Below are 25,531 nucleotides of genomic sequence, written 5' to 3'. Positions count from 1 at the left end.
TAATGAAAGATTGCTAAAAGGGGTAAAATTAACTCTCAAAGATAAATCGATAACACAATAAATGGATTGAGTGAGAAGACTAATTGGGGTTTAAGGAACTTAAATCAAATTTGCTCATTATATATTAGAGCGAGAAACTGTCCTCTTTTTACACCTTGTTAGTTGACTTTTTTATAAATTCATGAAATTTATGGGTTTATGAAGTTTCATATTAAAAATTGACTACAAAAAATATAAAATATTTTAAATAATAAATTAAAGAAAAAAGATATATTTTAATATAATAAATTAAAGAAACACAAAGATCCAAAATATTTTAATATAATTGAATATTACCCCCTACACATTAAGTAAGGTATACTCTTTTTGAAATTCAAAATATACTCACCCTATGTTTTAAGATCCCTTTCAAACCTTTTCTTTAAAAAAAATGTAGGCCTAGTATAGCTCCTTAACAACACGGCTGTGATGCTATTCTTAAAAATAGTGAAAGAGGAACCCTTGATCAATGATTTCAAATCAAGCATTGTAGAAAAAAATTCTTGATTTAAAGACAGATAGGTTCAATGAATATGTACTACATCGCTGACTGAAAAACAATTTAGGATAATTAACAAACCTATCTTTATTATTTAATAACACTACTTCGAAAAAATGGATAATCATTGCATAATAAGATTAAATGAGGAGCTACATCGGCTGGAATGCAGGCTACTCCTGATTTAGATAGTCATCACGATGAAACGTACACACTAAATTTACGAACCAATTACGATAATAATTAAAATCATTGTCTGCAATACTTTTAAATTATGACTATTATAATACACTTTTTCATATAATATAACATATATTCAGGAATACATATATAATCAATTATATTTGATATAATTTATATTGTAATGTGAGGATATTTGCAGGAGATACTCTCAACAGAGTAGATTCCTGACGATTAATCATCGTGAATGTAAGTAATCTTGTTGCTCACTGAATTGTGACAGATCAGGGACTCTTGTCCCTTTAATTTACAGTGTGTGTACTTAAATTTGCATTTTTTATTGTTTTTATGGCATTGATCAACTGGACACTACTATTTCAAGGTTGGAATTAATAAAAGAAAAAAAAAAGAGTTTAGTTTCCGAGTTTCGACCAACGCCCTCAACAGACATAGACTTTTACAAGAGATATTACTTACTAAATTGTAATGGTAAATATAAATACATTTTGTAAAAGGAATCTGATTGACACATAGACTGAATTTGGTATTTTATTTTCTATTTTAAGGATTGGATATATAAATAGTAGACATTAACGGAGTCTACTGTACTAATGTCATATTTTATTAAAAGTGTAGATATACATTTGTAATTCATTGTCCTTTCTTTCTGTGAATTGAGCATTATTTTATGTACTAGTACATAAAATAATATCTGATAAAACTGTTCACCTACATTTCATCAGGATCGAAGTTGATCCAATTCATTGTTGAAGTGGAACACGTAGATTAAGTTTAGTGATCCACGTAATATTATCATACATAGATTCATAAGAGATGTACATAACAATAATTACTATCAAGAAGGAAAACAACAATATAAGCCGAAAGCTACAGTTATATACAAAAGCCAGGGCAAGGATCCCCTCACTCCCTCTGCTACTCTTTCTTTTCTACTCAGGTTCTTAGCGAAAGAGAATGAGATACGTAGAGTAGAGTACTGTCACTCTCTGAAGTGAAATTCTCTGTGTAAATTTGACACGTCATAGAGAATTTTCCAGAGGGGCCGGTAAATAAGGTAGTTGTTAGTAAGAAAGATGCCTTACGTCATCATAATATGTGGAGATGCCGGAGTTGATATATGATGTGTGTGCGCAAAAGGTCCCTCCTAGGGTAAGCGCTTAGCTTATATTAAATGGAAATGTGAAATGTATGTACTTATTTTACCGGGCTGGTTTCAAAGAACGTGGTCCAATGAGACAAAGCCACGACCGCTTAATAGCCAATAGATGTTAAGCATGGTAGAATAAGGAGAAATATAAAGGAAAGGAAGAATATTAGACTCATTCTAATTTGAAACTTGAGAGAGGAGACACCGTACATTGTGAATTTAAGGGAAAGTGACTTTGAATAAGTGATTAATTAGTGAAGATATTTAATACAGGATAAAGGGTGAGAGTTTGTGGAATTTTCCCAAGCAACTAAATAGCACTAATTGCTTGATTTTGTCATTACAGAGATGAAGTTTGTATCCTTATTAGGATTGGTTTGCCTGGGCTGTTTGTCCATGGCCAAGGATGATAAACCAGATGTGGGAACCGTTATCGGTATTGATCTGGGTACAACCTACTCATGGTGAGTTTGGAGTTTAGATTAATTGTATGAGTTGCTCTTATTTTGTAATGTACTTTGTTAGTGTGGGTGTATTCAAAAATGGAAGAGTGGAAATAATTGCCAACGATCAGGGTAACCGAATTACTCCCTCCTATGTGGCCTTTACCAAGGAAGGAGAGCGTTTGATTGGGGATTCTGCAAAGAATCAGCTGACTACGAATCCCGAAAATACTGTTTTTGATGCCAAGCGTCTGATTGGGCGTGAGTGGTCTGACAAGAGTGTTCAGTCGGACATGAAGTATTTCCCCTTTAAGCTTGTGGAAAAGAACACGAAGCCCCACATCGAACTCAACACTGGTGATGGGAATAAGGTAAGACAAGCCCAAGTAGTTGGTAGCCCAAGTGTGGCCATGCTTAACCTTCCTCCTTTTCTCCTCTAGATTTTTGCAGCGGAAGAGATCTCTGCCATGGTACTCACCAAGATGAAGGAAGTGGCTGAAGCTTACTTGAGCAAAAAGGTGACACATGCCGTTGTCACTGTCCCTGCCTATTTCAATGATGCACAAAGACAGGCAACCAAGGATGCCGGTGTCATTGCTGGTCTCAACGTGATGCGCATTATCAACGAACCCACCGCAGCAGCCATTGCTTACGGTCTTGACAAGAAGGAGGGCGAAAAGAATGTCCTGGTTTTCGATCTGGGAGGCGGTACCTTTGACGTCTCTCTTCTTACTATTGATAATGGTGTATTTGAAGTCGTTTCTACTAATGGAGACACTCACTTGGGTGGAGAAGATTTCGATCAAAGAGTAATGGAGTACTTTATCAAGCTCTACAAAAAGAAGAAAGGAAAGGATCTCAGAAAAGATAACCGTGCCGTTCAAAAGTTGAGACGTGAAGTTGAGAAGGCTAAGCGAGCACTTTCCTCTGCTCATCAAGTTAAGATTGAGGTTGAGTCCATCTTTGAAGGTGATGACTTTTCTGAAACATTGACTCGTGCCAAATTTGAAGAACTTAACATGGATCTCTTCCGTTCTACACTCAAACCCGTACAAAAAGTTTTGGATGATGCTGATATGCAAAAGAAGGATATTGATGAGATCGTACTTGTGGGAGGTTCCACTCGTATTCCTAAGGTTCAACAATTGGTCAAAGAATTCTTTAACGGAAAGGAACCCTCAAGAGGAATCAATCCTGATGAGGCTGTTGCCTATGGTGCTGCTGTTCAGGCTGGTGTCCTTTCTGGGGAACAAGATACTGGAGACATTGTATTGCTTGATGTTAATCCTTTGACAATGGGTATTGAAACTGTGGGAGGAGTCATGACTAAGCTCATTGGCCGTAACACTGTTGTTCCTACCAAGAAATCACAAATTTTCTCAACTGCCGCTGATAACCAAAATACAGTAACCATCCAAGTTTTCGAGGGTGAGCGTCCTATGACTAAAGATAACCATCTCTTGGGAAAATTCGATTTGAATGGCATTCCACCAGCCCCTAGAGGAACACCTCAGATTGAGGTTACCTTTGAAATTGATGCAAATGGTATTTTGCAAGTATCTGCTGAAGATAAGGGAACTGGAAACAAGGAAAAGATAACAATCACTAATGACCAAAACAGGCTTACACCAGAAGATATTGAGCAAATGATCCATGACGCTGAAAAGTTTGCAGATGAGGATAAGAAACTTAAAGAACGTGTTGAATCTCGTAACGAATTGGAATCGTACGCTTACTCTCTGAAGAACCAACTCAATGATAAAGAAAAGTTGGGGGCTAAGATTACCGATGAAGAGAAAGAAAAGATGGAAGAAGCAGTTAACGAAAAGATCTCTTGGCTTGAAGAACACCAAGATGCTGATTCAGAGGACTTCAAAGCTCAAAAGAAAGAATTGGAAGATACCGTTCAACCCATCATTGCTAAACTTTACCAAGGAGGAGCTCCCCCACCAGGTGGCGAGGCTCCTGGAGGCGAGGATGATATGGATAAGGACGAACTATAGGTTGTCATCATCATCATCTTCAATTTTATACAATTAAAAGACTTATTATCAAAGTGATTGTCGGTTCTGCTGTTTGATGCCTTTAAAAAAAATATGAGAATTCAGAGACTATTGATATATCTCATCATTGAGCTCACACACAAACACGGCTACGCCCAATCATTAATTGTTTAGTTTTTTTTTCCATCATCCCAACATCCATTTACGTTACTATCCTGCCTATATATGATTCTAGATTCCTCTTCAGTTAGTGTCTGGAGAGTTTGGAAAGACGAGTCTTAGGTTCCATGCATTTTCTGTGAAATATTTGTTACTGGTATTTTAATTAAATAGTTTGTTTGTAAAACTTTCTTATGTATTTTCATAAAAGAGGAACACTCGAAATGTCAATTTTAAGTTATTTAGGTTATTGATATTTTTTAGAAGAAAAAAAGGAAAAAAGAAATATATTTAAAAAAAAAAAAAATACTACCTCGTTAAGTCTTCTTTATTCCGCTTTTTTCATTATTACCCTGATATTTTTATTCTAGCAACAGGTAAATGTGGGAAGAGAAATTAAAAGGTTTCATACATTCATTCATAGTGCCATTTGATAGAAGTTCCGTTAAACTATACAAAGTCCAACTATTACTATGTCGCTCATCTACTGTTGATTATCAGTGAAAGGTAGCTATAAATGTAATGTCTGGATTCCATTTCCAAGGAGGCGAATTTGTACAAGTATGAGGAAGGGAGGTAATAGTACAATAATCTGTTTCTCAGTTAAGGGGTTAGAGCCCTCACCCCCCCCCCCACCCTTGCACTGGTTATATTTAAATGGAAGCTATTTATTTTAAAACAATATTATTATTGATCAAGAAGGAGCAACTTTAAATGATAGTTTTAAGTAGAACTTATAATACTTTGTTAGAATTCTGGATCTCTTTGGACCAACATTTTTGTACACGTGTTTTGAAGAATTTATTTTTCCTTTTGTGGTCCACAGCAGGGAATACTATGTATATTGTCTACAGACTGATTTTAGAAGGGATAGACTGGCAAGAGTTGCAACGGTCCCATTATTTGAACACCAACAAAGCTACCTCTCTAAAATCTAAATCATAATTGTACAATATAATGCAGATTATTTAACCAGTAATTTTTCTCGTATTTTCTTCTAGATATTGGATAAATACTGTTTAGGAGGCCTAAAAGTAGTTTTTGAGATCTATATTTTTTTTAAAATGCTGTCAATTTTTTTATTATGTTTTATGTTACTGATATTTGGATTCTTATGCATTCAGTTCATATTCTATAAAAACTCACTTGTAAGGAGAAGTTTGAGAGATTGTAAGATTCGATAGAAAGGTCACAGTTGCAACTAGTGCTCTTCACATCAAGTATGTTTTTTAGGCAAAAAAAAAAGTTTTTTGAGAGGGAACTTCTTCAATCTATAATACTGATCAGTGTTTTATAATATAAGTCTTATCATATCTTAATCTACTATAATACATTGAAATTTAATCATTCAACATCTTGAATGATCAATTTATTTATTCATCAAAAAATATTATTAAGTCTCATTTTCTTAATTTCTAACTCAACTTGGATATTTTTTTAACTGTTTAACACTTACAACAGACGAGTTGCTTTGAATGTAATTTTCGGAAAAAGTATTGACTGCTGTAACCTTAAATAGTACGAAACACATGTAGACTAAAATCAAATATACTTTGTGTAATTGAGCAAAAAAAAGTGTTGCAACTGTCTCGCTCTATCTCTCAATTTTCAAGTTGGAGAAAATAAGTAAATGAAAAAACATACAATAAAATTTATAGTGTTAATGAATGTTTTCGAAACTTTGATATCTTGTTCTGAACATGAGCAAATGGCACTTTGTTTTGTTACTCATAATTTCCTAATTTTTGGCTGAATATAACTAAGTGTTTCCTTTGAATATAAGAAGTTATTTAGCAAAGATGATTTCCGTGAATCTTCCAATAGAAATATACTTTTGACATCTATTGTTTTTTCTTATGATATAAAATGAGGATAGAAATAAAATACCATTTCATAAATAATAATAGCGACGTGTGGGCCCTATGTGTCATTATATCGCTAAGGGGGCGGTACTTATTTACACTAAACCACGAAATTCTAGACTCCTACTGTCTAGAATTCCGTAACTTAACAAATGATATTTTTATGGGAGAAAAAATCAAGTTAAGTAAAAAAAAAAAAATATCAAGTAGGGAAGAATACAAAGTATTGCAATTTTTTTACAATGATGCCGTACCTGTGTTGTTGGAATAGGCGTATTTAGGTTTTCATACCTGAAGGAAACCTACTCAGTTATGTTTTAAAGGGGCAGGGCCGTCGGAGTCTCTCCAGCATTTTTGAAAAAAAAGAATAAAGGTGATGAAAAATTCCTTTCATTAAAGGGGTACACCTCACTTCTGCAGGCCCTAACCTATACCTAGGGGTCTTCAAAAATAACCCCAAGCTTTTCTAATTACTCTATATTTACATAATATAATCAGTTTATAGCACTAGTCAACAAATTTTAAAATCCCGCCCTCAACTCAACTTTCTTTGAAGGTTTAAAAATGATATAATGACTACATACACTGTTTTATATATGTGGTGAAGAGGCCAGATGAAAACCTCTTGCAGATCTAGAATTCTAGTCATTCTCATACCTTAATTGCCCTTAAGCATTTGCAGAGATAAGGATTCATATATATCAATAAGGATCATTGGTAGTAAAAGAATGAAATATAAATACAAAATTTCAATGAAAAAAGTAGTCACTTTATTAATTATCAAAAATATTAATTTACATATAATAAATCCCATGTTGAAATGAACGGACAGCTGAAAGCTTTTTAATAGCCACAGATATTAAGTTTAATTACACTATTGAGGTTAACAAATATACATAATTAACATACTTATACATGAATATATTTCTGTATTGTCAGTAAGACGACGTTCTGAGATTGGGGGTCAGAGGAAAGAGGTGTTTCACGTCTTTGCTACTATCCTACCCATTTTTTTAAATCTTCAAAATTATTTTGGAGCTCATACAATTTGATGATGTACTTTGAAATATCTTGAAACTTTCTCTAAATTTACATTGAGCTCAACGAACTATTATGTGCGGTCCTTTTTCATGATGACGCAATCAAATAAAGTGGATTTAAAAGACAGACATTCGTACGCAGAGAGTCGTTCACAGCCTTCCAGGCCATTGGAAGGACCAACATCTCTACATTTAGATTCTGACATAATTAAAACAAGGCTCGATGGGGGAAGAAACACAACTAAGCAATAGTTCAAAGTTTTCCAATAAATAAAACTCCGATTCCAGGATATTGTTCGCCCTATCCAGAAAATTGGAATACACATGTATTGAATGTTGTTAAGTTATAATTAATTAAAACTTGTTATCTAGATGCTATTACGCTTTGAATAAAACTAGCGTAAAATATTTTTTGTATTCATCCTCACTTAGCACTTGGAAATCCATATGATATTCACGTAATACATCCGTTTTATTTTGTATCCATTGAGCATGGTGAGAACTTGTCCAAACACTTCCAGCCATGATGATTGTATTACTGACTAACTTGAACCTTAGGGGAAGAAGTAGTTTGAGGACGTAACTGTGATGTTGTTAGAGATGAGGATGAAGAAGAGGATGGGGCAGTAGAGGAAACACTAGTTCCGGTCATTTGAGGACCAGCAGCCAAATTAGTAGTTACTTTTCTCAGAATTCCAAAATGTTCTAAATATAATTGAATTGTATCCAGAGGAGAGAACATTTCTCCAGGGGACTCTTTGCTCTTGATACATGAAGGGATTTCTGTAGGTACAGTGGATCCTAAGAATCCCTGCATAAACTCCACAATCAAATTCCAGGAAGAGGAGATAACGGAGCAAGGGAGATACTCCACTTCAATAAGAATGCCTTTGAAGGATCCAGCAGATGACACAACACCTAGTTTGACAAGGAAATCTCCAATTTCGAAACGGTGTCCCTTGGATTCAATTTTGGATTTTTTGGAATAGATGTTTGAGAGTTTAAGAAGGAGGAGGTCAAAGAGAGTGTCTGAAGTGAAGGACACAGAATGTTTTCCAGGAGACTCAAGTATGGAGAATACAGTGGCAGGTTGCTCAGAATTATGAAGAACGTGGAGGACTTTAGATGGAACTGTTGTGTTGATGTAGGTCTCACAATCCACGAGGAATTGTCCCGTATGGACAGCACCCAAGTTAAGGATTCTCTTCTGAATGAGATCGATGGTTTGAGGGGCGGTTTTATCCTGTGGAAGAGGATAAATGAGGAGAGACGTCACACCCATCAAGACTCTTCCGTCTCAGAGTCTCCTTCTAGGTCTTGACTATGTCGCAATCCCGCAGACTCTCTCCTCAAGTCCTTGATCACTGTTGCCAGAGAATCCGGGTTGGCTCCGTTCTCACACAGGCGGACGCAAATGGCCAAGGTCTCAGCGTCCAGTCCAGTATTCAAGAGTTTCGATATCTCCAAAAGAGTGGAAAACGTCTCCTTGGCCGCTAAAATTGATGGAGCTCCTGATGTTGACATCGCATTCTCTCGTCACCCTAGCTCTAAAGGAAATCAAAACTACTACAGAAGTACAAGCCAAAAGGGACTCAATTCATTAATTAAATAAACCAAAAGGCAAAAGCCACACAGAAAAATTAATGTGGTAGGAAGTTTCAAGTTCTCTTAATTTGGATATTTTTTAATAAAATCTGAATAAACAATAGACAGTCAATTGCCTGTGGGAGGATACAATGAGCGCTGTGCCAATGACGAAATCAGGTAGGTTCAAGAAAACAAACAAATTGCCCTCTAATAGTAGTATCTAGAAGCACGATTCATATATGAAGACGAACACTAGCTAAATCACACAACCTACCAAATAGAATATAGGTATATGTACGAATTACGATTGTCCTTCCTTTACAAAAATCTTAAATCTGCCTGAACATCATTTGGAGTTATAAATATTGTCACTAGTTGGAAGGATTTAACATGTGATTTGAAGTCTTATAATAGATATTTTTAATTTTCTATGATTGTACAAAAAATATCGATACTTTAGAATTACTTTTTAATAATAACAAATTAATTATATATTTTAATTTTGCCACAGCAGGTTGCGTGGTTTAGCGATTACTTTTCCATATATAGCTACAAATAATTGGAAACATATTATTGTATGGCGTCACAAAAATACGTGTTTAATTCATTACTATTCACACACATCAGTCATAACTCATAGCTCATGACCACGAAAAACAGAAATTGGGCAAATCTATTAAGTTATGTAAAATAAAGCATCCATCAACATAATTAAGAGCAAACATTGGAATTAATTATGATAATATAAAGGAGCGTATGAATATATGAATGACGTCATACGAGTTATTAGTCTTATTAAAATAAATGGCTGAAATTCGCGCACAATCTAGGACAGCTAGCTCCTAGCAGCTAATTCATTTCATTTGAATTTTTGAAGTATCAAATATTTTATATAATTTTAATTATTTTAATAAACTTTTCAATTACGAATGAGTATTAATAATAAATAATGGTCGCAAGTATCTCAGACGTGGAATCTTTTCATCGATCCGTTCTTGATCTTAGGAGAGATCCAGGGTCCGAATGCAAGAAGTCGGCTGTGGAGAAAGGACTCAGTGTCTGTATTTTAATAATTAAATTAGATTCATAACTCAAGTCTTTTCATTCTTATTATACAAGACACGAACTACCAAAGCTCTAATGTAGATGTAGAAATGCAATAAATGGCATTTTTAAAGAGATTTTTATTTACTGGATTTTGTAATGAGAATTGTCTAAGACTATTAATGGAGATCCATTATTATTTATATTTAAATGTAATATTAGAACACCCGTGAAATGTTATTTAATGAATGAATATACTTCTAAAACTTCAGCAGTCATACTGTTTTCACTCTTTAATCATAAATAATATCTCTTGAAATTAGTGTATTCCTTTAAAAACATGAGAAGTTTTCATGTTGATTTTGCCTATAAATTAATAATTATAATATAATTCAACTAATTTAATAGTTTAGTTATATTCCTTAATACGTTTCAGTCATCTTGGTGCTAATTGAGTATTGAATTAATTGTCTTACAGGCCTTGAATCCTAATTCTCTCTCTCAGAGCAAATCCCTTGTTTCTGACTTGGAATGGATTTTAGAGACATTCTCAACCTCTACATCCCTGATTAAAACCATTTTAAACTTTTTAGAAAAGATTTGTGAGCATAATGAAGAATTTCGAATATTCCTTCGAGATTCTTCCAATCTTATGGATTTGTCTATGAAATTCCTATCCAAGTACCATTCCTTGAAGGCTTTACGTTTAATTCAATATCTCGTACTGGGATGGAAAGTGGGTGGTCCCGATTTGCCAAAATTAGAAAAGCTAGTACAATATGTTATGAAGTAGGTTCCTTGTTATGAAGGAGGAGTATTGTTTATTGAGACTTGGTCATACTTTCAGGTACATAACTGATGGGGATAGAGAGATGACAGCTCCAAGTGTTTTTATTCTTGTATGTCTCTACCAATTGGATTTTACTATTGATAATATTCTAATTCAAGAGGACGTGGAGTATCTTTTCATACAAAAACAAAGAGATCCTAAGCTACAGGTGAGATATTTTTTTATCTCTCTTCGAGCTGTTTATACAATTCTTCTTTTAGGTTTTAATTAAGATGCTACATTATAGCATAAGTCGATCCATATTCATAGACAAAGCCCTTTCAGAAAATGAGGGAAATGATAAGCAAGATAATTATGTTCTGATTATAATTGATGCATTTTGCACTGCATATGCAGATGAAGATATATTAACGATGAGGCTATTCACTGAGATTTTGAAAAGTATCACAAGAGAAACAAAAAACAAAAGTAACATTGAAGGTTTGTATACACTCAATTTAGTCAGAAGGATTAATCATATCGCGGATTTCGGAGAAGGTAGATATATAATATTTTGACGGAAAAATATCACTTCAATTTGGCTCTTTGTAGGTTCAACTCTCATCTCTAATGAGTGCATGTTTGAGTTTCTTCGCCGTTTTTTAATGATGTCATGGGACTATAATAAAGAGGCGTTTAATTTAATTATAAAATTGATTTCCCAACGTTTGGAGTCATGTCTGAAAAGTCCCTTAATCGAAACAATTCTTTGTCTGCAGGATGTTCTTGGAAAAGATGCTGAAGCTGTTGCTATTAGCAGTGAGAGTCAAACGAATGGAATTGTATCTAAACTACTAAAGTTAATTTCATCCAATAAAATTGATCGCATGGAGCGACTAGCAGTTCTAAGAGTCCTTCGAACGATATCAAAGCCTGATTTTAATTGGAGTGAATATATAGTGTCTAAACTTCCAAGTCCAATCAATTTTATTAACTCACAAATAGAGCTTATATTTGATAAGGATCGGAGTATTCCTTGTGTTTCAGTTATGTTAGTAGACTTAATATTGTTTTGTAAGGAACTTAATGACGTCAATTGGAAGAAAATTGTGGAGGACGTTCTTCTGAAAAATGAACATGTAATTCAGAGTTTGAGGAATTGCTTAAATGATTTCTGCCATCCAAGTATCACAAAAGACATCTTTCTTTCTACTTCAAATGAGTTATTAAACACTGTTCATGAAGAGAAAAATGACGACTACACATCTAAACCCCGCAATTTAGATTTATATGGACCCGTCACTGGTATTTTTGAGGATAAAATTGACTCTACTGTTGATTTTATACGAAAAAGCATCGAAAACAACAAAGTAATTTTTTGAGGGGTGTTAAATATTGATTACTGTTGATTTAATTTTCAGTTTGGAAATATATCTTCTTCATCGGTTGAGTTATTTGAATTAGGGAATTTTCTAAAAGATACGGCTGACCACAAATTGGAAATTCTTCAACACTCCCTAGAAGTAGCTGAGAAGACTATTGATTTAGAAAATATTCGTATTGTCCAAGTGGAGTCTCAAGTGAAGGAATTTACTCATGCTTTGAGTCGAATGGATGAGCTTTATAATAATAAAAAAGTAGAAATAAATGAAATAGATAGCGAGTTAGAATCCTTGGAGTCAAATTCATTCAGTCTAAAAAATGAAATGAGAGTTGTATGTTATGACTGATCTTCGTATTGTTAAATTAGTTTATTTTACGTATCTTCCTACTTAATCCAACTAGGCGCTTGATAAAAAGATTAAAGAACATGAGGAACTTGAGAAAAACTATGAAAAGTTAAGTTCAAAGGCACTCAAATATAAAGACGATGTGGAAGCACTTCAAGAGACGATACAGGAGCATTTTAAAGTTCAAGCTGAACTCCAAGAAAATTTGAAATCGGAAAAGAAACTTAATTCAGGTAATTTAGATATTTTGGATTTAGACTAGGCTTTTTCCTGCAATTTTCTCTCGAAATAGATATGGTAGCTACATTGGAAAAACAAGAAGAAAAATTAAAGAAAAAAGATCGTGCCCTAAATGTAGAGAGTAACACGAGACAACTTATTGAGAAGGAGATAGAAACTCTAAAAAAAGACTACAAATCTCAACTTGGTCTCTCAAAAAGACAATTAGACAAAAAGGATAAACAAATTGCCGAAAAAAGGGAAGAAATAAATTCAATGAAGGAAATTCAAAATCAAATATTAAAATTATCTAAACTACATTCCGCCAAAAGCTGAAAATCTCCACGCACTCAAGGTCAATAGAAATACATTAACCTTGAACGCACTCAAATATTAATTTTACCTACCCAAAAATAACAAAATCAGATTTGCAGCGTTAAATAAAGTATATAAGTAATAACGTGAATAATATAAGTTTTAATTTTTTTTTAATTAAAGCGAGATACTTATAGTTTCATACAATAAAGGGAAAGATGATATTATTACTAGAAATTAATTGTAGTTCAGCGGACTTATTCATGATAATCCATGGCCATATTATGTTGTATGTATTTCAGAAGGGAATTCTAAATATAATTTCATGATTTGAACTAATCAATTAAAAAGAAAGTGAACAGTCACACTCCTGAAACTTTGATTCCTATTACGGCCAATAGTTGCCGGATCCTTTGATTATCATGTTATGATTAACCCTTGGGTTGTCTTCATTTTCTGTACACACCTTTGGGTCAAAATGACCCGTCTATACTTTGCTTTAAAATTATTGGACTTTTTTTAATATATTAACGACTACAATTCAGTTTGCCAGAAGAACCACTTTTTAATTAAAAAAAAAATATCATTGAATGACTGCTTTTACCCTGCCCAAATCAACTTTATAGCTAAAATAATAATAAAAAAATATGGGAAAGCAATTTTTTCGATATTTGTTTTCAATTTTCCTCTAAATAATTATAAATACTTACAAAACAATGACAAAATAATAGAAATAGTAAAATAAATTCATCTATTGAGCACATGATGAACATTATGATAAGGAACAGCCTTTGCATATGTATTTATTGCATTTAAAACATGTATTATTCATCTTATTGTCCTTCTCTTTAGGGCAAAACTGGCATCTTTTTCTCTTGCTTGCTTTGAAATTAGAAGTTAGGGCTTGATCATCAGGTCGATCCGCAAGTCCAGCACTCTGAAAAGCTTTCACAATCTGAGCTGAGGCCTCTGTTCGGGGGACGTTTTTCCTTCTTTCAATGAGTGGAGCTACCCCCTTGAAATGCACAGACAAAGAACAAATATTGCATTGTCATTATGCTATTACGCATAAGAAATTGCGTATTAGAGAGACTAATCAAACAAAGAAACATTTTTTATTACGCAACTACTTTTGTAAGTTTCAAGTCTATTAAAATTTTATCATGGGTCATTTTGACCCGGAAGACAATCTTTGTGCATTTTTTTGTATTGCTTACACAGAAATGTTTCTGCGATTTTTTTAATTTTTTAAATATTCGGGACAAGTTAGGAAAAGTCAAAAAAAAATCAGGCCGAAAAAACGTTATTTTATTGGTTTTTATGGTTAGTTAAACTATGCGATGGGTCATTTTGATCCGAAAACAACAGGAGGGTTATTTTTTTTTTTTTTTTAAAGCTTCCAAGACCAAGTTTTTTGGATTTAGAGTCACAAAATAATATAACAATTAGGTGTCCTCCTTAGACGAAACAGTTGGTATTTTCAAATATTCTATCCACAAAGGGAGTTAGTGAGAATCTTGAATCCCAAGATTTATATATCACACTTTGTATATGTATAAATATTATTTAGCCTTACTAGAACAAAATTTAAACTCCTCCCACCCTGCTATATCAAACTCAGCCAATATTTCTATTCAGCTAAGTGCTTATCATCAAGCGATCAAGAATGTGTTTGCCCTCTTTTTAGAGGTATGTTTTTCCATCTTTGTGCGTTTGACATTTTATGCAGAAACATATTCTAGGAAGTATGAAAACATTTTTAAATTTAGCTCCACACATGATATGATTATTTTTTAAGTCTCATTTAAGTGATGACTGATTAGTTACTATTTAAAAATGTTTGCTATGTATAAATAAACGTGAATAAACACTTAACTTTTCATTAATATGTTTTCCTGTTATTAACAATCATTATTGTTAAGCCAAAAAATAAACATCCTACAATTTCAACTTTTGCTTGCAAGACATAATAAAGAGATTGGGGATATTAGTCGCCCTGTTTGGCACAACAGTTTTTACACTCCAATCGTCATTATTTAGTGTGAATAAATTATAATTTTAGTGGTGGTCCAAGCTGTTATGATGCCTTGTCTTAGTCCGACCTTTTTTACCATTCTACGGTCTTAAGGACCGATACATCGCTCTTTCAGTCCTACGGTCCTAGCTATCTTTTTATTTTCTTCACTCCAAGCTAGGATTGAAGAATATAAGAACTAAGAAAAGAATGAAAAATAGCTAGAACATATAATAATACGCTTTCGTAGCACACCTCCTACTTTTAACTTCATATACATATCTTGTCTATAATTTGAAAGAAGTTATGAATTATGATGAAACCACAGATGATCAGATGCATTAGGGTGTAATGTAATGACAAAAGTTGGAAATTTGGTATCGCTGGATCTTTTTTATTTTGCATTTTATTCCTCTAAACAAGAAAATAAACATCAAAAGTCCAAAAAAGGGTCCTTCATGCACGCGTTTTGATTTGAAATATGTAAAATGTCGAAAAAAAGGAAATCTTGGGGTTGTTTTTTAAAATCATCGATTTGAATCCAGTTACCTAATTTTTATTTTATCAAGTATTACAGATAAAAAATATATTTTGCAACAATATTTTTACAATCTTTCTCTAACTTACCTCATTGTATGAGTACTTCAGTTCCAAACATACTGGCAATAAATAATTATTATCTTTCGGTACCACGTATTACGCGCATGTATTTTGATGTTTCTCTTCATTTTTACTATTCAAATCTCATTTTTTGATACCGAGTGTAAATATATTATTATTAAATATACTTTTGTTGTTCATGTATGCCAAATAGGACACGCAATTTATAATTTTGGATACAAATACTGTCAATGAAACTTTTAAAAATATGACCTTTTTTTATCTATTATTCCTTCATTCCTAAGGTTGATTTGTTTTTTTAACACATTTTAATATTCTATAGCTTTGATATTTTTCATTCATTATGAATATTTAATTTCTTTTTTTTCTTCAATAAAACTAATCAGTTGACTTTGAGGAATGAATACCGTTATAAAAAGCTCAGTACCGTCGTTCAAATTCTTGATAATAATAATTGAAATATCATCCGGATTGAAATTAGGTGAACAGTATGGCTGTACACAGATATCTCCCAAATCACTTTCATCTCTTATTTTAGATATACCGAATTGTCCATCTTTTTGCTTTGAGCTTGATTGTAATGATAGTAGAACATGATCATAATGCAACTAATAGATAAACTTTTGGTCCATAGACTTGTTCGAATAGTGTGTGAACTTCATACCAGTAAATTACCACTATGTCACATATATGTAACTGATCTTGATGGCCCCAAAAAATGAGCTAACTCGTTTTCAGGTGTCTTAGATTATATGAATAATATATATCAACTTTATAATGCGTTTATTTATTATAAATAGGGAAACTTGGGAAAATTATTTGTTGTAACGTTCATGACTTTGAATTTAATTATAAATTCAGAAAAATAATCACAAGTTTCTCCCTCTGTGAAATGTCTGAAAACGTAGTTGATGATTTGTGTAATGATCAATTTTAAGCTTATTGCATTATAAAAGTGAAAAAACTAGATTTAAATATTTTAACCGGTACATCAAATACAATTAATTCAGAAATAAAAAAGCTTTCATAAAGGGAAAAAGTATCACCATGAAATTTGTGGAGAAAAGTGAGCGTGCTACTATATTTACTATCAAGCTCTAAGAACGTAGATAGACAATTCAGAATATCAAAAATAAGAGACATAAGAGATGGCAGTGATTTGGGAGATTTCAGTGTACGACCATACGTTATGGAAGGTATTACCCATGGCCAAAGTTGATAATTCTGTAGAGAAAAACGCGTGCAAGGAGAGGGGGGGGGGGAGAAAGACTTATGGTATCATTGTTTAAAATACTGATGTGATTATCATATAATATATCATAATAATGTAAATGACAAAATTATAAGATTAGGTAATAAATATACTAATAAAAAAAATGTTAAAATTAAATCCATCGTAAAGATTAAGAGCAAAAGCTAATTATGTGGTTATGTCCGGCGATATTACTCCTTATTAAGAGCATCAAAAAATATTTCCCCCGGTTATTTATGCTTATATAACAACATACTATTATCATGAAGGATATACACAATTGCTAATTATAATGATACACCCATATACCACTTAAATGGTCACAACAACGGGGGTAGTAGCTTTGGATGGTTCACAACTAGTTTGTCTGACGCTAGTTTCTTCACTTAAAGACTTGGGTACGCTCATAAGGTTTTCCAATATTACATAGTCAATAAATATTACTTTTTTATCACTTAAGGGTAGTTGCATTGGGTGTAGCATTATAATTAGCAATTGTGTGTATCCTTCATGATATGCTGTTATATAAGCATAAATAACGGGGAATTTTTTTTGATGCTCTTAATAAGGAGTAATATCGCCGGATATTACTATAAAATTAGCTTCTGCTCTAAATCTTTATGATGGATTTAATTCTAACATTTTTTTATTAGTATATTTATTGTCTAATTTTATGATTTTGACATTTACTTTATTATTAATAATTATTTAGATCTCATCGGTAGAGATATATCTATCCTGTGCACAATTGTATATAGCAACTTCCACATAAGGAAAAAGGGGTGATGATCTTTTTGATTAAACTCCACGTCTGGTTTGGGTTTTGCAACCTAAAGTTATGACATATTTAACTGAATTCCGATGTTAGAATAAGAAAATATTATTTGGATCAATCTATTATTTCAATATTCTGTATTTATAATCTATTGTTATTATTAGTTATATGATTACAATTGTTTAATTTTGTATATTTAACATAAATGTATGATGATTGATGGTTTATTGGGCCATATGGGCCATAGAGAAGTATTTCTTTAACTATGGTATTACCTTGTATTTCTATTAACCTTGGTACAGTCTAACATACATATAGAGGTTAGCTCCAGGCAAGCGCTATTGGCAAAGCGCGACAGTAGCGCCCAAACGTTCAGTGGGTATCAACAAGACAGATAAATAAAAAAATTAAATATTTCAACGAAATTAATTAGGTAAGTTGGTTATAATAAACTTGAAGCCCCTTAAAATACACTTTAATATCACTTCCACATTTGAATGGCATGATAAACCATTCCTCTACTTCAACAAATAAGACTCAGCTGATCTACTTTTCAGTGTCGTTAATCCAAAATAAAAACGGCCGGGAGAACTTATTGTCCTAAGATAAATTGTTCCAACAATTGGAAAGCCAACCGTTCGCATTTCTTTAGATTTCTTCTTAACGATGATATCTGCAAAAGATGGATTCAGAATTTTCGTCGAGTCGATTTAAGTGGAAGGTCGAGGGAGTAATGCAAATTTAGTCTTATACTTGTGATAACTATTTTAAGACTGCATGTTTATGAAAGCTGCTTAAAAAAAAAAAAAAAGAAGACTGATACCTTCTGCAATTGCCACTATGTTCGATTTACCATACACCCCCCCCAACCCCAAGTAACTCCTCAACGTTGTCTTGTTTTTCTACGACGTATTCAAGATAAGAGCCCAATTCGTTTGACTTAACTTGAAAGACATTCAGCATGTATGATTATGATATATACTTATAAGAAGATTTAGGGCTTTAAAAAACATTTTTTTGCTGATAACATTTGCATGGATGTTTCTACAGTCTCTGAACCCGGAATATCCCAAGAACTTTCTCTATTGCTAAATCTGGAGGGATAAAAATTGTCATCACATATCAATAAAAAAACTGGAGCTCTGTGATGTAGTGGGAAAGACCAAATGCTCCTATACAAATGAATTGAATTCTTTTGCTGTCAGTGCATACTACAAAAGTTCATCATGCTACAGATTTTCCCTCGGCTAAGGTCAAAAAACCTGTTGTTTCATCAATACAGGCCTGGATGTCAAAGTTCCACGTGAATGAAGGGTCTAATTTGCTAAAGCTATTGGCATTGAGATGTAACACTTTGGACGAAAAGGATCGAGTATGCAAATAAATTATAGATGAGATATTATGGGACAAATCTGTAGATTTTGACCCCATCCTTGATTTGCACTAGAGAATTAAGCATTAGAATATTTTACTGAATGTTGTTTATGAACTCTCAACATGTTGCATGTTGCTTCTTATTAGACATGCAGTTAGCTAGGCACTAAGCTAACTGTGTTTAGTATTAAGATTGAAACCAGTGAAATATTCTTGTGTCTAAAATGATAAGATACAGACTCATCAACCCTTCTCGTTGCCGGGCCTGAGATGACTAAATATGTTAAGAACGTTTTACTTCAAGGCAACTTCTGCTTTTCTAGTCACTTATCATGCAATCGGATTCTTAAGCTCCTAAAATATGTATTCTTATGTATACATATATGGCCTTCAACATTTTTCTAAGACTACGATCTTGAAAAGTTAGCCCTAGATATTGTCCGTACTTTCAGTGGATTATTCTATCTTTTTATGGAACTCATTAGTTCTTATAGCAGTATACGATTTTTCTGTAGAAGATTTGGAGGAATTTATGTATTTTTGAACATAGAGGCAATGATTCACGAGATCGGAAGTCACTATCATAGACTTTGAAAGGGAAGGGGCATCTGCAAAATGAACGATCCTTCCATTAAAGAAAATGAGATCCACCGAGTGAGGCACACAGAGACGAGATTCCTTGGATATAACGTGAAGAGAGGATCAAAAGGCGTGTTTTTCAACTAGGAAAATATGAACTCCGAGGGAAAATGGATAGATGGAGATCCAATTAAATGCAATCCAGGCGGTGGGGGAACTGTTTTAATGCATTTGACTAATAAAAATAATTATATTCAATATTACTAAGGTAAGCGGCAAACTATAGTCTTTATCAGAGGGAGATGTTGTAAAAGAAATATTAGCAAATAATGAAGGAAAAAAGAAGAAAGAAAAAAAGGAAAATCTACCAACTGTTTTACATTTTCTAATTTCAAAACAGTAATTTATTTGACCAAGCATAGGTATAGGCTTAATTATTACATTGTGTATTTATGAAAAAGAAGAAATTATGAAATAGCCATGACGTACCAAGTGAGAAGAGGGAACGACAGCTTACAACGAAATACATAGGGTATTTTTATGTTAGTGAGGTAATGCCTTGCTATATTTATATGCTCTGTGATGAAATTGCAGCTACTCAAATGACTTAGTTATGGATGTTTCTAGAACAAGGTTAGGCAACAAGAAAATGGTGAGGCAAGCACAACAGATTTATTAAGTAAATCTATCTCTGTTTCTGGTGACGTCATTGGACGAGACTTGGTTATTACTTATTAATACTCAAAGTTGAAAATAGAGTGTGGAATAGGCATATTAAAAAAACCCCGAAAATCAATATGGTAATAATTTGAAGAATGTTTTAGAGAAGATAAATAATAATGTTCATAATTTGAACATATAATTTGATCAGCTACAATTAGCTGTGACAAGAGAGGAAGGAGAAAAGGATATAAACAACAGCATTATCTAGAATTACTCTGATGACGATCCCCAACTCTACTCTAAGTCCAACAAGGACTTACAAAAAAATCCTCAGGGTTACCCTCCGTCTTTTATGAGCACACACGAACGCTCTTACAGGTTTGGAATATAATTGAATTTATTTAGGAAAGGATGTTCACTACTCAGGAATGAAATAATAATGACAATTGCTAAGGAAAAGAAAATTCCTTCTTTATAATACCAATGAAAAATTAACGGGCCAGCTAAAAACACATCAGATTTAAATGTATGTTAATAATGCATAAATTTAAGACGTAAAGTTTTGTGGTTACTCGATATTTCTTCAGCAAAGTTTACTAAATATAATGCCAAAAGTAAGTTTTTGAATTTCATAAATTATTAAGACATAAACGTAACAGATGTTAATAAATAATATGTTATAATATTTTTGATTTCTCATATATTTTGTTTTATCAGGTAAATAAAAGTAAGTGAGTCTGTGGCAGCTGAAGTATGTGAAGTAATTTTTCCATAAATTTAATTTACTTAACATTTTCTTCGAAGAAAATTGATGGTAACTGGCATATTCAATCGAAGCCCAGGTTGGGGAGTTGTAGGGATTTTTAGGGATTTCTTTTCAAACTAAAAAATGGAGGGGGAAAAAATTAAGGATTTTTTTTTCAAAAAAAGGTCATTCGATTAAATTATACTTTGGAAAAAAAAAATACAACTCCCCGAAAAAAAATGTAATCCTGCCGACGCCCTGAAACCAATTGCATTTTATCCCTGTAATAAAATCCATTCTTTACATACAAAATAATAAAAGATAAAGTTGCACTGACAGCCTGGCATATCCAAAGGACTAATTAACCGGACATTGACGCAGTTCTAGAACAACAATCATATTTTTTCTTTAAGGGAATAAAAAAAGTTTTATTAAATAAAATTAAGTTATTATTCACACAATTTTCATAACATTTTTAGGCCCCTCTCCTCGAAAAAAATCCCAAAAAGCTTCCGTAATTTCTACTTTAAAAAAACTATTATGCTGTAGGAAAGGTTTAGAACCAATCTCTTTCTATTTCTGGTGACGTCATTGGGACGAGCCTTGGTTATTGGCTATTATTCTACTACATAAATTTAAAAAGTAAAAATTTAAATAATAGTTGTTATTATCATGGTAGGGTTGTTGCTGGATATTTCTTAAGCGATATTTTACTAAATATAATGTCGAAAGTAAGTTTTTAATTGAATAAATTATCAAGATATTATTAAGATTATTCATACATTGAATTTAATTAGGTAACTAAAAGTAAAACTACAAGTCTGTGTAGTGGCTATTTGTCAAAACCCAAGAGGTTTTTCATACCACCGATTCCCGTAAGACCTTGGAAGAAGAAGGCATGGATTTTGGCTTGTCGAAAAAAAACGAATTCAATAATGATAGAGGCAGAATTTGTGCTGATCATTTTGATCTTTAGTGTTTAATAATTTATTAAATTTAAAAACTTCTTTTGGCATTATATTTAGTAAAATATTGCTTAAGAAATATAGAGTACACACAAATTTTATTATAATGATATCGTTCACTTCAATGTTAACTTTTTAAATTTATGTAGTATCAATAACCAAGGCTCGTTCTAATGACGTCACCAGAAATAGAGATTTATTTAATATATCTACTGTACTTGCCCAGCCATTTTTTTGTTGTCTAACCTTGTTTTAGTAACATCGATAGTTATTAGTAACTACGTAATTTCAACTGTTCCATAAAAGACCGCTAAGGACCAATATGATTATATAAAAGGCAATGTAAGTAGCATTGAAAAAAGTGAGGGTAGATAAGAAAAGGGTAACTCAGTCTAGTTGACATTAGCTGACAACTTTTTTGATGACGTCACAACGGACCTACGTTCAGTGTTACTCACTACTGATAAGTGTTAATTATAGAGAAATACAGAAATACTAGGAGGTTAAAACAGTTGTGAACTCCGTGGAAATATATTTAATTTATAGTGGTTTGAATGGATCTTCAATACGAAGGATTCAGATATATTCATCCGCATCCACCCAGCCTTTCCGTTCCTTAGAATTTATATTTTTTCGATTTAAATATCCAATACGTCTTCTGATCCTCTGATCACCTTCCTGTTGAAGGGTTCCCGCTTATAGTCTTTGTGCCTCACTCGGTGGATCTCATCTTCTTTAATGGAAGAATCCTGTATTATGCGAATGCACTTCACATCAAGGTCTATCATAGTGACTTCCGACATCGTGAATCATTGCCTTTAAGCTCAAGAATACATAAATTCTTCCAGATTTTTTACGAGATCATCGTATACTTCCACATATGAACACTATGGAGTTCTATAAAACGACAGAATAGTTAACTGAAAGATCCAGTGAGGAACATGGATAGTTATCATCCTCCATTCACTGCTCCTTAATTGAAGTTCTTGATTCCTTTCCTCCTTTAGGCATCTCTGCTTCGTATTCTATTTGGAGGAGTAGGAAACAAAATCTAAATTCAGCACCTAATCTAGATAGGTGGGTTTCAAACTCATAGGGAGAAGGGTTCCCAATTTCATTTATTTATAGTGGGTCGGGTTAAAACATAGAAAAAAGCTTCTTATAATCACATCCCAAAATTTTAATGTGACCTAACTGAGTTCAGTTTTGATTCCTCCCCCACGTTTATTTTCGTTAAACAAGTAGAATCATATAATAATTAAATATATCATATTAAAATCCACTTATAAATAGTGGTAAAAATAATAGCAGTGTACACACTTTTAGTATAAAAAATAATAATATACGCTAGCAAGAAAATAATTATGTAAAATACAAAAATTAATTAAATAGAGAAATTAATGACACAATTTAGTATAATTACAAAAAGAAATAATTATAATGTAATTCCATCAATACCTTTGGGTTAAATTGTATTGTTTTGGAGAAAGTTTTGATTCCCCTTACCCTGATGTCGTTTAGAGTTATGAATCAATGTGGTATCACAATGCAATTCATTGTTGCCATTCCAGGGTAAAACCCTATTGTTCATTTCTGTATGTAGAGATGCTTAAATTGTCCTAGAAGGTCATTTCTATTCACGTGTTCATATAGCAAGCATATTGTACTCCTAAGTTAGTTTAAAAACTTGTTCAATGAGATACCTGGATTATTTAGTTGTCTACCTGAAAATGTTTAAATTACACACATCAAAAGTATAGATCCTTATATTAAGTGTAAGATGATGTTAGTTAAGTTAAAGTTAATTATTATTTTATTTTTTTAATAACAAGTTGAGTTACAGTTAATGTCGATTTCTATGACAATTAACTAGTTAAGTTAAAGTAAAGTTCAATTCTATTTTTGTAACTCGTTAAATTTAAATTAATTAACTTTAGAGTACTTGAATTTAATTTAACTCACGCAACCTTGGTTAAGTTAAAATTAATTGAGAGATTTATGAAGGCTAATTCTGTCGGTCTCCACGGCTCCAAGGATTTTCTCTACTTCCAAAAGAACGATCAAGAAAAAAAAGAGCTCCAAACTCCCAACAACTCCTGTTCCGATACGAAAAAGCAAGGCCAGATAAATTTACTAATTAAATGGAGGTCAAAGAAAGGTAAAATTTTAGACTTTTGAGTTTTTATGTAATTTTAAACTATACATAAATGCAAATTAAGATCATGCAGCTTAGAAAATTAACTAGTTAAGTTAAAGTTAAAATAACACTTTTTAAATAATTAACTTGTTAAGTTAAAAGTTAATAAACTTAACATATCTAAATTAAGTTAAGTTGCATTAAATTGCCCAACTCTGGTAGGATTGCACATAAAAACAAAAACACAAAAGGAGTTCTACAATAAATGCAAAAAGACAACTACTGGAAAAGCAAAAGAGACTATCAAATCGAAAAACATACTCATTTACATAATTTAATATCAAAAATAATTATCTATTAAGTTATTTATTCAGAACAATATCCTTCATTATATGTATAAGACTAGCTAAGGATTACCCGGCGTTGCTAAGGCTAAGAAGGGAGAGGGAAATCACATTAAAAATGGCGAAATTAATTTAGAAAATATTCAGAAAATACTTCTAAATACTAATAATTATATTATGAATATGTCTTTGTTGTCTAAAAATATTCTGATTATTCTGGTTCTACTACTTCTCTTGGATTCTTCACACTATATAAATCCGGTTAAGTAAGGAAATCGACAAAGTAACTTCTTGTAAGCTTAGAAGTATTATTATGAATATACTAAAAATTATGTGTTATAAACTTGAAATAGCATACCAACATATATGGATCTAAAAAATTGTCTAGACAAAAAATACATTTTTTATTTACTTCAAAAAATTCTCAAATCGAAATTCGCGAAGAAAATTGGAAAAAAATTTATGGACTAATTTTGCAAAAAAAAAATATATATATAGTTATTAGCATTTATTGGAATTGTAAAAGAAACACAATCCCACCAATATTTTTTTGTACTTGCTAAAAACAAAAAAGTTATGAAGAATAATGTTGTCAAAAAAATAACACTCGATAACTTGTTCATTTTTACAATTATTACAAAAATTATATAATAAAATGTTCTAGAAATTGAAAATAGTTATTTTAGAATGTTGCGACGGCATTTTTTTTGCATCGTCTTGTGTCATTTTTTGTTAAAAACTGAAAATTTACGTTTGATGAAAAAAAGAGAGAAAAGTTTGAAAAATTATTCAGAAAATGACAGATCAATTTTTATTTGACAAATATATTTGCAAACGAATCTCCAGACAAATTTCTACAAACTTTATTCCATTTACTAATCCCATATTCCATCGGAAGTTCATTTTTTTTCACTTGAAATAAACGAAATTGCAATTTTCACCGATTTCTTTTTTTAGCCCATAACTTTTTTGATTTTGAATAAATTTAGAAAACGTAGTAATTCG

The 25,531-nt window shown here is 32.3% G+C and overlaps 3 protein-coding genes across 5 annotated transcripts; 2 read left to right on the top strand and 1 right to left on the bottom strand.

Annotated features, from left to right (window-relative positions):
* Positions 1-986: 986 nt before the first annotated feature.
* On the top strand, positions 987-4,443 carry Hsc70-3 (heat shock protein 70 cognate 3). 3 transcript variants are annotated; one of them, XM_040725377.2, is made up of 6 exons: positions 987-1,207; positions 1,285-1,888; positions 1,959-2,167; positions 2,233-2,350; positions 2,412-2,700; positions 2,770-4,443. In XM_040725377.2, exons 4-6 carry the CDS (start codon positions 2,235-2,237, stop codon positions 4,330-4,332), a joined length of 1,968 nt encoding a protein of 655 aa, XP_040581311.1. In that variant the 5' UTR covers positions 987-1,207; positions 1,285-1,888; positions 1,959-2,167; positions 2,233-2,234; the 3' UTR covers positions 4,333-4,443. The 3 variants fall into 3 exon arrangements, with proteins under 3 accessions (XP_040581311.1, XP_071749443.1, XP_071749445.1); XM_071893342.1 differs by having other exon boundaries at positions 1,072-1,207; positions 1,285-2,167; XM_071893344.1 differs by having other exon boundaries at positions 1,133-1,201; positions 1,285-2,167.
* A 2,657-nt stretch (positions 4,444-7,100) lies between these two features.
* Positions 7,101-9,177, bottom strand: LOC121129639 (mediator of RNA polymerase II transcription subunit 20). Its single transcript, XM_040725370.2, has 2 exons — positions 7,822-9,177; positions 7,101-7,694 (listed from the first exon to the last, which is right to left on the bottom strand). The coding sequence occupies exon 1, from the start codon at positions 8,673-8,675 to the stop codon at positions 7,929-7,931; it is 747 nt and encodes a 248-aa protein (XP_040581304.1). The 5' UTR covers positions 8,676-9,177; the 3' UTR covers positions 7,101-7,694; positions 7,822-7,928.
* Positions 9,178-9,756: 579 nt separating this feature from the next.
* On the top strand, positions 9,757-13,294 carry LOC121129626 (uncharacterized). The gene is made up of 8 exons (XM_040725355.2): positions 9,757-10,037; positions 10,503-10,813; positions 10,872-11,022; positions 11,075-11,351; positions 11,406-12,163; positions 12,215-12,508; positions 12,579-12,756; positions 12,816-13,294. The coding sequence occupies exons 1-8, from the start codon at positions 9,930-9,932 to the stop codon at positions 13,076-13,078; spliced, it is 2,340 nt and encodes a 779-aa protein (XP_040581289.1). The 5' UTR covers positions 9,757-9,929; the 3' UTR covers positions 13,079-13,294.
* The last annotated feature ends 12,237 nt before the right edge of the window (positions 13,295-25,531 follow it).

The sequence above is a fragment of the Lepeophtheirus salmonis genome, chromosome 1 (assembly GCF_016086655.4).
Source record: "Lepeophtheirus salmonis chromosome 1, UVic_Lsal_1.4, whole genome shotgun sequence".
In the NCBI taxonomy this organism is placed as follows: domain Eukaryota; kingdom Metazoa; phylum Arthropoda; class Copepoda; order Siphonostomatoida; family Caligidae; genus Lepeophtheirus; species Lepeophtheirus salmonis.
The sequence above is the reverse complement of the archived record's forward strand: the minus strand, read 5'-3'. Positions and strand labels throughout refer to the sequence as shown.